At 51.5% G+C, this 12,462-nt stretch overlaps 4 protein-coding genes across 4 annotated transcripts; 2 read left to right on the plus strand and 2 right to left on the minus strand.

Annotated features, from left to right (window-relative positions):
• Window positions 1-180: 180 nt before the first annotated feature.
• On the plus strand, window positions 181-4,035 carry N7533_000605 (putative cytoskeleton assembly control protein Sla2; the record flags this gene model as incomplete). Its single annotated transcript, XM_057097255.1, has 11 exons — window positions 181-235; window positions 306-323; window positions 418-493; window positions 565-722; window positions 807-891; window positions 938-1,000; window positions 1,064-1,248; window positions 1,317-2,362; window positions 2,427-2,576; window positions 2,636-3,850; window positions 3,949-4,035. Coding segments are annotated over 11 exons (3,138 nt in total), but the record flags the coding sequence as incomplete, so codon positions are not given.
• A 1,075-nt stretch (window positions 4,036-5,110) lies between these two features.
• Window positions 5,111-6,334, minus strand: N7533_000606 (HMG-box domain-containing protein; the record flags this gene model as incomplete). Its single annotated transcript, XM_057097256.1, has 4 exons — window positions 5,111-5,221; window positions 5,245-5,609; window positions 5,679-5,950; window positions 6,000-6,334. 4 exons carry the CDS (start codon window positions 6,332-6,334, stop codon window positions 5,111-5,113), a joined length of 1,083 nt encoding a protein of 360 aa, XP_056965749.1.
• Window positions 6,335-8,178: 1,844 nt separating this feature from the next.
• On the minus strand, window positions 8,179-10,471 carry N7533_000607 (DNA-(apurinic or apyrimidinic site) lyase APN2; the record flags this gene model as incomplete). The annotated part of the gene is made up of 6 exons (XM_057097257.1): window positions 8,179-8,528; window positions 8,611-9,112; window positions 9,215-9,987; window positions 10,018-10,177; window positions 10,236-10,245; window positions 10,413-10,471. 6 exons carry the CDS (start codon window positions 10,469-10,471, stop codon window positions 8,179-8,181), a joined length of 1,854 nt encoding a protein of 617 aa, XP_056965750.1.
• A 301-nt stretch (window positions 10,472-10,772) lies between these two features.
• N7533_000608 (cytochrome c oxidase subunit VIa) lies at window positions 10,773-11,661 on the plus strand (the record flags this gene model as incomplete). The annotated part of the gene is made up of 5 exons (XM_057097258.1): window positions 10,773-10,941; window positions 11,032-11,056; window positions 11,169-11,328; window positions 11,396-11,403; window positions 11,616-11,661. 5 exons carry the CDS (start codon window positions 10,773-10,775, stop codon window positions 11,659-11,661), a joined length of 408 nt encoding a protein of 135 aa, XP_056965751.1.
• Between the last annotated feature and the right edge of the window lie 801 nt (window positions 11,662-12,462).

Genomic DNA, 12,462 nt, shown 5'->3' on the forward strand with positions numbered 1-12,462 from the left:
TTCTCCGGTCGGCGCTCTCTTTGATATCCCCGCGCTGTCCGGACTTGGGAATCTGTCGCAAAGCTACGACTTCCTTTCCAGGTTGCCCCTGAGCTTGTCCCGCATTGCCCCCCGGTCAAGATGAGTCGGTATGCGGAACCCCAATTCGCACCCTTTGAGCGAACACACGACTAACAAGGACCATCTAGAACGGAGGCTGATCTGGCCATCAATATCCGAAAGGCCACTAGTATCGGTAAGAGCTCGTTCAAGACTGGGGGAAGTTGACTAGGAGTCCCCGGAGGCTAACCGTTCTACCCGCATAGAGGAAACCGCTCCCAAACGTACGTCCTGATTGCGCTCTCTCGTCCATTCGATTCGAACGCGAAGGACGCCTTTTATATCGGATCTCCGTCTAACACAATCCGCTCTTTGCAGGGAAACATGTGCGCAGCTGTATTGTCTACACGTGGGACCATAAGTCGTCCGCGGCTTTCTGGGCCGGCATGAAAGTGTATGTTGGTTCGAGAGGACAATTATATGGTCAAGGGATGGTAGTAGCTGACTGGGAATTCCCAATTGCAGGCAGCCCGTTCTCGCCGACGAGGTCCAGACTTTCAAGGCCCTCATCACTATACACAAGGTTCTCCAGGAGGGTCACCCGATTGTCGTGCGCGAGGCGCAGCAGCACTCCAATTGGGTTGATAGCTTGATGCGAGGAGTTGGAGGCGATGGTGTACGCGGTAAGATAACTTGCGCAACTGGTCCCCCTCTGGACCTACAGCTGTACATACGAGAGATGCGCTGACATGGCTCTTTGTTGTTAGGATATGCCCCGCTTATTCGCGAATACGTCTTCTTCCTCGAGTCGAAACTCCAGTTCCACCGTAATCATCCTGAATTCAACGGCACGTTTACCTTGATACTCCGATGCAACGCCAGGACCCGGGCTAACGAGAGCAGGACTGTTTGAATATGAGGAGTATATCAGCTTGAAGACGATCAATGATCCGAATGAAGGGTGCGTATAAGCTTTTATCTTTGGCAAATTTACATTGCGAATCAAGTGCTAACGATTCTATAGTTATGAGACTATCACCGATCTTATGACCCTGCAGGACCAGATCGATGCTTTCCAGAAGCTGATCTTCTCGCATTTCCAATCCGGTACTCACAATGAGTGCCGTATCTCTGCCTTGGTGCCGCTTGTACAGGAGAGCTATGGCATTTACAAGTTCATCACTAGCATGCTGCGAGCTATGCACACAAGTATGCTTCTGTTCCCCATTTCCCCAGATTGCGGTTGCGAGATAGCTGACTATTTAACCCTACTCAAGCCACTGGTGATGATGAAGCCCTTGAACCGCTCCGCGGCCGTTACGATGCCCAGCACCACCGTCTTGTCCGATTCTATTACGAGTGCTCCAACCTCCGTTATCTTACCAGTCTAATCACTATCCCCAAGTTGCCGCAGGACCCACCAAGTCTTCTGGGCGAAGATGATGAGCGACCAGCTCTCCCGAGACGTCCAGCTAAGGAGGTGGAAGCTCAGCCCTCTCCCCCGCCCAAGGTGGCCGCCGAGCCAGAACCCATCAGTGACTTCTGGACCACCGAGGCGAGACGCCAGCAAGAAGAATACGAGGCCGAGCAAGCCCGCTTGGCGCAGCAGTGGGAAGACCAGCAGCGTCAGCAGCAGGCCCAGCAACAACAATCCCAGCGTGACTTCGAGGAACAGCAACGCTTGCAGGTTGAGCAGCAACGCTTGGCACAAGAACAACTCCTCCGCGATCAATACCAAACACATACCCAGGGTCGCCTGGCTGAGCTTGAGCAAGAGAATCTGAACGCGCGCGCCCAGTACGAGCGGGATCAGCTCATGCTCCAGCAATACGACCGCCGTGTCAAGGATTTGGAAGAACAGATGAACCAGCTGAACTCGAACATCAACCTGCAAAACTCCTCCAAGGACGAACAGATCCGGGCTCTGCAGGAACAAGTCAACACCTGGCGATCCAAGTATGAAGCCCTCGCCAAGCTCTATTCGCAGCTGCGACAAGAGCATTTGGATCTCTTGACGACCACCAAGAGCTTGAAGATCAAGGCTGCTTCCGCGCAGGAGGCGATTGACCGCCGCGAAAAGCTGGAGCATGAGCTCAAGACCAAGAACTTGGAGCTGGCTGATATGATCCGGGAGCGTGACCGTGCTTTGCACGACAAGGACCGTGTCTCTGGTACCAACAAGGAAGATTTGGAGAAGCTGAAGCTGGAACTCCGCATGGCGATTGATCGCGCCGAGAATGCCGAGCGATCAAAGGGCACTGAGATCTCCTCCATGCTGTCTAAGTATAATCGTGAGATGGCCGACTTGGAAGAGGCTCTTCGGGTAAGAATCAGTCTTTTTTTGCATCCGCGATGGTTTCATTTACTGATTTTCTTTTCTTTTTTAGAATAAAAACCGTGCTTTGGAGGACATTCAAGGTCGTCACTCTGAACGTTCGGGAGATCACGATCTCGCTCTCCAAGAAAAGGACGAGGAGATTAAAATTCTGGAGTCTGGCATGGAGCAGGCTCTTATGGAACTGGAGGAGTTGAAGCTGGTTAGTTACACGGCTGTGAAGATTGTATCTCCGGTTTTTCTAACGATGATTACTCTTAGAACCAAGGTGATGTGGACCATGCGCTTGACAGCCAAATCGACACAGTGCTTCACGGAACGGTGGCCAAGATCAATGATATCATTGACTCTGTGCTGCAAACCGGTGTGCAGCGCGTCGACGATGCGATGTATGAGCTGGACTCGTCCATGCAAGCCGGTAACCAGAATGCCTCGCCTCCATATGTGCTGTCACAGATCGAGAAGGCCGCGGCGTCTGCCACCGAATTCTCAACCGCCTTCAACAACTTCATCGCCGATGGACCCAACAGCCCGCACGCCGAGATCATCCGCACCGTATCCGTCTTCTCAGGCTCAATTGCCGATACTCTGAGCAACACTAAGGGTCTGTCCCGCTTTGCCAACGACGACAAGAGCTCCGATCAACTATTTGGCGCGGCTCGCAAGTCTGCAGAGGCTACTGTTCGCTTCTTCCGTGGCCTGCAATCATTCCGCCTCGAGGGCATGGAGGCCGACCACAAGACCGACGTCGTGATCAACAACAACCTCGAAGTGCAGCGAGACCTGCAGTCGCTGTCGAAGCTGGTCGAGTCCTTCACCCCTAAGAGCAGCAAGATCAGCACCAAGGGCGACCTCGGTGACCTCGTCGATTCCGAACTGACAAAGGCTGCCGATGCAATCGAGGCCGCTGCCGCCCGCCTGGCCAAGCTCAAGAACAAGCCTCGTGACGGCTACTCGACCTACGAGCTGCGCATCAGCGACTCCATCCTGGCCGCCGCCATTGCCGTGACCACCGCGATCGCAGAGCTAATCAAGGCGGCCACCGTCTCGCAGCAAGAAATCGTGCGCGAGGGCCGTGGCAGCGCTTCCAAAACAGCCTTCTACAAGAAGAACAACCGCTGGACCGAGGGTTTGATCTCCGCAGCCAAGGCCGTAGCCGGCTCAACCAACACTTTGATCGAGACCGCTGACGGCGTCATCTCCGGCCGCAACTCGCCGGAGCAGCTGATCGTTGCGTCTAACGACGTCGCTGCCAGCACTGCCCAGCTCGTGGCCGCTAGTCGTGTAAAGGCTACCTTCATGAGCAAGTCCCAGGACCGTCTGGAGGGTGCTAGCAAGGCTGTTGGAGCTGCTTGTCGCGCTTTGGTCCGACAAGTGCAGGATATCATCAAGGAGAAGCACAGCGGTGACAATGAGGCGGAGGACTACGCGACCCTGAGCTCTCACGAGTTCAAGGTTCGCGAAATGGAGCAACAGGTATGTATCTCTCAACCTTTCCCCCGGCATCCCCAATCCCAACCCCAAGACCAAGCAACCCTACCAACTGAAACCCACTAACCGCAACAAAAATCCAGGTCGAAATCCTCCAGCTGGAGAACGGACTCGCCCGCGCCCGCCAACGCCTCGGCGAGATGCGCAAGATCTCATACCAGGAGGAGTAAACCGGATCAGATCGCTCTTTGATTCTCCCGTCATCGTGATCGTCACGGTGGCCCTTTCACTTTGAACTGTGTATATCTTGGACCCCATATCCTCGTACCGGGGATTGGTCTTGTCTGTTCTTGTCTTGTCTTTTCTCACCATTTGATCCCCTTTTGTCCCCTCATATCGCTCGTCCTTGTCTTTAGCTTCCATCGAGATCAGCGAATGTATCAAGTCTCCCTCTTTCTTTTCGACTTCGTACTTGTTGCCCAGGTGTATCGCTTGTAGCTTGGTATATACGTGCATGCAGACGGTGGTCCCGCTCTCCTTGCCGTTCTCGTTGTAGGGGGATGTGTCTACGCTTTCATCTGCTACATCTAGAGAAGACGATGCCCAGCTCGGTGAAGGATTTCATGTTTGCGGAGGATCTCGACCGGGGCTATGGTTCTAACTCGCGGACTTCGAACGGCGTGGGACTTTTCCAAATGCAGAGAATCTTGGTCGTGGAGATACCCAGAGCTCTACAAATCTACATGTCTACTCGAAAGAAAGAAAGGATACCAAATACATCCAGGACTGTGGTTTTCGTGATGTGTTTTGGGGGTTATTACTGTACACGCAAAGATGACGAATACCAAAACGCAAGGGAAAACAGAAAGAACAGAAAGAACAGAAGAAGAGAAGAAGAGAAGAACAGACAAGGGGGATAAATGAATGGGGGAATTGCGCAACATGAAACGGGCAGACAACACACGAGTACCTCGGAGGCGGAGGTAAATAAGGGAAGGAATGATGATTGAAAACGCGAAAGGAGGTCGTCGCGTCGTGGTGGACACCATCAATTCTCTTTGTTGTTGCTCAAGGAGGACCTGTCTGACTGATGTCGTTTCGGCGAGGGTTCTTTGAGTGTGAGGGTGTTGTGTGTGGTTCTCGGGATGAGGGTTTGCTTTCATTGCGTAAACTGAAACTCGCTTTTCTTTCGTGAACTGGAACTTGCTTTCTCTGCTGGGTTGATTTGGATTGTCGAATAGTGTATCTCAATAGAGGATGATCAAGTGAGGGGGCGGATGCCCCATGTGCGCGAGGAAGAGAAAGTTAGACATCGTCGAAGTTAAGGATCTCCTCCAAGAAGTCTTCGTCAAGACTTTCGAAAAGAGGCTCAAAGTCCTCTTCGTCTGCCGCAGACAGCTGTTGATCATCCTCCTCCTGGGTAGAATTTGTCTCCTAACTAGTTCCTGAAATTGCGCCTGAGTTGCGCCGAAAGGGGGTGGACCGAGCCCTTGAGGGCCTAAAAGCATATGCTGGGCGTCCAGTTCCTCGACAAACTCGCGGTTCACTGGAACCCATCCATCCGACTTATGGCGATCGGTAGCTTTTTTCATAATTGCAGCTCCTTTTTCAGTCTTCCACAGCCATGAAACCGCTCCCGGATGGATTCGTGGGCGGCGGCGAGGTCTTTGATTGGGCTTTCGTGGCGCATATTGATAGCCAGGATACTTTGCGGCATGCTCCTGCTTCGCCATTTGAGCCAACATTTTGAACTCGTCCTTTACGGCCGGGATCTCGCACTTCCACATGTCCGCGATAATCCGAGCTGGCAAAAAGAAGAACAAGAGTCAGTGTTGAAAAATGCAGGGTAAAGGTCACAAGGTCAACAACTTACAAATCGCTGTGTTAGGGACTCCCGGGTTTTCAGCAGTGATCGGCTTGTGGTGGTGCTTCCTGTACAACATAAATGAATTCGGAGGACGAGGGATTTTTTGCAAGTCCGGGTAGAGGTTCATGCCTTGGCTTGCGGCTTCATGCAGTTGTTTAGAAATATGAATCCGAGCCCACTCTTGAACCTGGACTACAGGTGTTTGCGACTTTGGCATAAGACGTACGCATCCGAACTGATAGTCATCGAATCGATCGACTTCACCACCGGTCAACACTCTATAGAATTTATCAGCCTTGAAACGAGTTAGAATCCGCCGGAACATACCTGAGTCTGTTGTGTAGGATGCTCATTTTGTCTTCCCCGATCAACTGAACGACATTGAATGGGACCATTATTTCACCACCGGTTTGACTGCGATGAATGAGCGAATTTTCCCATAACAGCTCCATTGCCTGGCCTGGGTCAAAGCCCTCGGGGAGGCTCTGGGGCTCCACGTCTGGGTCGAGGTCGACCATCTCCAGCACCTGGTCTATGCCAAGAGGGGCCGAAAAAAGTTGGGGACCCTCGCTTGAGGCAAAGTTGGACAATTGCAAAGCTTGGTCAATGTCAAGAGGCGCCGGAAAGCTTTGGCGGTCCGCACTTCCGTCGAAATGAGACATCTCCACCGGAACGTATGCTTTTAAATCGGGATCGGCAATAGTTCCTGTGAAAGTACGATGTGAAGAGAACCCCGAACCGAAAATGCGGAGCGAAACGAGAGAATCACACGAAGACCGAACGAGACGATCAACACACAAAAGCGGATAAAGAAACGACCCGGAGATCCCCTTGGGAGATGGGACGGGAGTCGAAAGAAGCGATGAATCCCCTTCAAAGAAAAAGACAACAAAGCACACCTCTTGAGGAATGCGTCTTTCGGGGAAGAAAGTCTGCAAAGACGGAGTTGAAAGCTCGAGGCGGGTATCGACTAATGGGGTGAAACGGGATGAGAAGCCGTTTCAGAGCAAGGAGTCTATTGAATTGCCGCAACTTTGGAGGGTTGCGATCTCTGTGAGAAGGTCGTGGGTTTCGGGTCGGATGGGAAGATCGGAGCTGGCGGTTTTCGAAGAATCGGGTGAAACGGGGTGAGGATCCGTTTCAGTGGGGGATCGATTGATTTGCCGCAACTTTGGAGCGTTGCGGTTGCTGGAGAGAAGGTCTGCGAGTGCGAGCTCGGAGTGGTAGTTTGGATTTGCGGTTTTGAAGGGTTCGGGATGAAAGTCGGTGTGAGAGCACAGATATCAACTGGATCGCCACGCTTGTTGGAGCGGCACGGTATCCGGAGAGAAGTTCTGCGAGTGCGATGAGAGAAGGTTGGAGTGAGAGAAGGTCCGTGACAAGGAGCCAAATCCGGTGAAAACAAGATGGTCTCGAGTTTCCGGTTGAAGGCTGAACGAATTTGAAGCTTGGGGTGATCGGCTTGAGAGTGATATCCAACGATATCTGTGGATATGGGGTATGGGGTACGGAGAGAAGAAGCGAAGTCGATGAGAGGTAGAGAGGAAGAGAGAGGACCGAAAGGTAGACAAATAGGGGCACGTGTCGATGACGAAAAGGGTTGCCAGTTTGCATTAGAGACAAATTGCTGAGATAGTGTATAGTATACTGGGTGAGTCGATCTGGTGATGGGTGGATCCGATCCGGTGGCTATTGAGGCGGAATTGAGGCAAACAGAACAATAGCCTGTGATCCATACCTTGACTAGGCAGCTATCAATTGTGAATCTCGGGGACAATTCAGCATAAGTGATTGTTCTCTGTGATTGAGAACACAGATGATGGTTGAATGTTCGAGGAGGGGGGGTGTTCTCTTTTATTCACTGAGGAAGCCTCAACTGTTGGGCCCACTGTGTTCCATCTTCTTTGTTTCTTTGATGCTCAGTGGCGGCCTATTGGGCCACCGGGAATGAATATTCGAAGAATTTGACCTTCTCTTATTGGCACAAAATCAAGTTTGCTTTTCTTGTAGACAAAGAAACATGTCAATTTGATGTGATGACGTTGGAGTTGAGGTGGAGCTGAGCTGCCAGCTTGCCGTATAAACTCCACTTTCCAGGGTTAGTGTGAATCCCCCAGACAAAAGGTGGATCTGCCTAATATTAAGAGTTAGCTTGGAATTTCACACATCACAGCAATCCAATTGAATGGAAATCCTCAATAGACAATACTTCCCAGGTAAGCCTTGCTGCACAAAGTTTGGTTCGGGATTAGGCGACCGTAATTGATGATTTGAGACTTGATGAATGTTCAAGGTTCATGTGAATAAAGTCGCGGGTACCTGCAAGTCTCTCAAGTCATTAGTATTGTTCCTCGTATAAACCCCAAGCAATCTACAGGCCAAGAAAAGGGTGAATAAAATGTGAAAAAAAAAGTGAAAAAAGGGGCAAATCGCGAAATGTATGTATATTGACCACCAAGTCATGATAAATCGGGTATCTTGATCTAATATTGGGGATCCCCCCTTCCTACAGCTCCGTCGATGCCGACAAGCTCGAGTTCCAATCGCTGGACCAGATGAATGTCGGGCATCGCCACTGTGTGCCCTTTTCCTTCTCTCCGCTGGGTCCAAGGGGTCGAGGGCAGATCCAAAAGGCCCGACCTTGATTCATGCCGGGTTTCTTCGTGGTAAGACTGATGCACGGTTCTTGATGCCCGTCGCATTTGGGGACGGGCTTTTTGGTGAACAGTTTGCCCCAATCTTGTTTGCTGACGATCGGATCAATCACCAGGTCGTCTCCGAGCTTGCTCGGCGTGAGATCCCCGGTCGGAAATTCGGTAGACGAGGCGAGCGCACTCCCCGGTGCGCTCGAGGGTACTTGGAAACTCGCGTTGTCTGTTGTTGAAGGCGCTTCGATGCTGCTTGTTGTTCTGCCGGGCGCGGAGGATGGAGGGGACACCTGGGAGGTTCCGGATTGCGCCGGAGAAGCTGCGCTGCTGCCAGTGGGCTTTGGTTTGAAAAATCCAGCCAGGGTTTTCTGTCCGCTCGCAGTCCCCGAAGGCGTCGCAGAGGGCCTGGAGCGTTTGATGGGCGAGTTCGAGAGAGGCTGGGATCGTTTGCGGGATAGCGATGGCGGTCCGCTGTTTTGAGCGGGCGAAGCGGATGCATTGCCAACCTCCTTCGAGCTGGGCGTCATTGATGCCGTAGGTGTAGAGCTGACCTTTGGTGCGCTCGAAGGCTTGCGGGAGAACATATCCTTGATGCTCCTTCGTTTGTCCACGTCGAACTCCGGGAGGAGTCGCCCAGACGCTGGTAGCATGTACTTCGAAGAATACTCTTGCTGACGTTCGCCGCCCTTGAACATCCCAGGGGGGGTTCATGAGATCTTTGATGTGGACCGTTTCATCGTTGTGGGATACCCAGGCTTTGAAGACAGCGTAGACGGGACAGTGATCGGAGCCCTGGAGGGAGGAGATGGTTAGGTTAGACAAGTTTGTTTGTTTACTTCGCGCTCAGAAGTTTCAACGTTCAAGAGAAAGCGCGCCGGTTTTGAGAAAACATACCATCAGTCCCTCCTGAATATTGGAATTGGAGAACCAATCGCGCATCTCCAGACTACACAACACGTAGTCAATCCGCGACCCATAGTTTCCCGGTCGTGTATTCAGTCTCGTGTCCCAACATGTGTACATGCCAGTACGTTCCGGGTGAAACGATCTGCAGATATCGTGGAGGACAGGCTGTTCCCGCCCAGTCTCGCGTTTACCGACCACCTCGCCGTCAGCGAGCAACTCATTGAATAATTTCCGCGGAGGACTGGACAAAAATTCCTCCTGTGTCGTGGTGCACTTGCGGATACCTTCAAGAGCATGTGCCGAGTCAATCGGGAGCTTGGAGATGTTGATGTCTCCAGTCAGGAACACCCGCTTGCCCATAGCAGTCAGGTTCCGGACCCGAGCGTCGAGAGCGTTGAGGAAGTCCATTCGGAAGGAATCGCGGCTTTCATCCCGATATGCAGGACAGTAGGTTCCAATCAGGACAAATGCTGGAAATTCGAGAATCACACAACGTCCTTCTGAATCCAGAGTTGCCGCATCGATACTTGGTTCGGCGGCTGAGCTTTCGTCGTCGTTTTCCTCTGCAGAATCATCCCCAGTTTGTTGGTTGGACCGCGTGAGCTGTTCAATCGTCGGGTAACCGCCTATTTGTTGGTCTGGAGGTAGTTCGCGGAATGGTACTGATGAATTTGGTGGGCAAAGGATTCCCGTGATGCCTTCTTCAGCACGGATTGGTGCACAAGTCGCGTTTCGCGTGTAGATCACCACGCCAGAGTAGCCTGTGGATAATTAGAAAAAAAAATACAAACACAAAGTACCGAAGAAAGGAAACTCGCCCTTTTTGAATCGAGGAAGGCTGAAATAACAGTCCCATCCGGGAACCAGGACCATATCATCTCGGAGGTCTTTTCGCTGAATTTTGGTTTCTTGGAAAACCACAATGTCCGACTCCAGGATATCAAACATAGACTGAACATCAATAAATTAGTAAATTGTTTCCCGGGTCCACAGAATCAAGGGGTCTCACCTCAAAGGTCCTAGTCCCTCTCCAGGGTTCGTAGGAGAATGGATTTCTGAAGAGTCGTTAGTCGCAACTTGATCCCTCGGCTTTCTAGCTACATACCGAATGCCGTTCACTGTCATACAAATATCAGCATTCGAGCATAAAATGGTTCCATTAACCAACCGAAGGCGAGAAACTTACCATTCCAGGTGGTTATGCGAAACCCCATGGCCAACAGCTTCCTCTTCACGAAGCAGCATATCCAGCTGCACGGCTACAGAAAAGCCCTCAGCAAGACTCCCTTAGTCAAATGCAAGATCGACGATGACCCGTTCTTGTTTTCAAAAACCGAAGCACGAAAGCAATAAACACCAAACTAAATAAACAAGACCGAGGCCGCCCAGCCGTCGCGGCAAGCTCGATATCACGTGAGTGTGGAGTGACGTCGAGTTACATAAGCCGGCGATTTACGGGAGTCCACTAAAGCGGCCTCAATTTCAACGTATGACCCCCCCCCGATCTCTCTTCCACAGAACCCTCCACTCCAACCTCCAACCCACCATGTTCCGCAACGCCGCCCGTCTGTCCCAGCGTGCTACGCGCTCGACTCCGGTCCGCCAGACCGCTCAGCGCCGCTTCAACTCCTCCGAGGCCAAGCCCGAGTGGGTCGTCGACAACGAGTTCAACCGTGAGCGTGCTGCTGTCAAGCACCACGCCGCCTCCACCAGCGGTACGTTCTGCTCGAATCGGTCTCGCGGGACGGATATCCCGTGGACCCAGGTTGATTTGCGGGCTTTGTACTGACTCAATGGCTTCATAGACCTGTGGCGCAAGCTCTCCATTTTGTACGCACTCCCGGCCCGACCACTCCCTTCGAGACAAGAATGAGGGAGCTAGAATTCCTTTCTCGATGCCAGTAAACGGTATCCGAATAATGCTAACTTGAGCAATCCGCAGCGCTGTCATCCCCTGCCTCATTGGCGGTGGCCTAAACGCTTACAACCTGTGGAACGAGCACTGGGAGCACTGGGACCACATGGCCCCTCTCGAGGAGCGTACCGAGTACCCCTACCAGAACATCCGCAGCAAGAACTACCCCTGGGGAGACGGTGACAAGGTGAGTTTCTACCTCCGCAGCCCGCCAAAACCAAGATGATCTCGTGTGTACTAATTCATTTCGCTAGACTATCTTGTGAGTTTCGATTACCCCGATGATATGATATTATATTATATCCACCCCACCCCCGCTCAGAGCAAGAACTACGTTCTCTGCCTTTACCCAAGCATCTAGTTTCCACACTACCCACAAATCTGCGGAGCAGGGAAAGACTAATTGCCTGGACTCCCTCGCTCCACCACCACTCCATATTTTCTAAAAAGGAACCCCAACTAACGTCTTCTTAGCTGGAACTCCGACGTCAACTACCACGTCAAGGACAAGCCCACCTAAATCTAACGTCCACGACGCGCAACAAAATTTGCAACAAATCCCGTGAATCGAGCCCTTGACGCGCCACATTGGAGAAGACATCCTTGCCACTGTATATGTATTTCTATCGCGCTGATGGTTCACGGGGAATAGAGCCTACCTGTCTGTTTGGCGGTTGGTCCGGGGATGTGTGATTAACAGAATGATGTGGGACTTTGTCGTATTCTATCAATCAATCTCGATATTTCTTTTGTTTTGTTCAAAGTTTCTTTGAGTTGGTGCTGGGCTGGGATGTTTGGTTCGTAGTGGGTTTGTAGATGGGTTATGCGTACTAGCTTTGAGACAGGCTATGATTTGAAATTTACCTTGTATCATTATTACAGGCTACTGTTGTCGTAAGTAGTACCTCGGGCGTTGTCAGTGCAAGGGTATATCAAGGCTACCACCCGCAAGACCTTTCTGTATAGGACTCGAATGCGCGGAGCAGAGTACATACGGTTGTCTGGTGAGCCTTGAAGATATTCTAGGTATCTATAGACTGAAGGGAAATCTCTTGGACGATTAGTTTACCTGCTGAGCAGTGCAATGTGCACCCAGAGACAGTCTTGTTACTAGTAGTAAACAACTTACTTGCCAATTTGATAGAATTTGAAGTAGCTAGAAGGACCATCGCGAGCGCCAGAGTTCCCGGAGATCCTCCAACATTGCCAGAAATAACAATATCATACCGGTAAATAAAATGATGCTCATCAGCTCCTACACAATACAATGCTAGTCCTAATGCACTGTCTCTCCCTCCTATCATGAAGCTTCTCATTCGAG

The sequence above is a fragment of the Penicillium manginii genome (assembly GCF_028828005.1).
Source record: "Penicillium manginii strain IBT 31320 chromosome Unknown utg000001l:1.0-3466041.0:1.0-3467806.0, whole genome shotgun sequence".
Taxonomy (NCBI): Eukaryota; Fungi; Ascomycota; class Eurotiomycetes; order Eurotiales; family Aspergillaceae; genus Penicillium; species Penicillium manginii.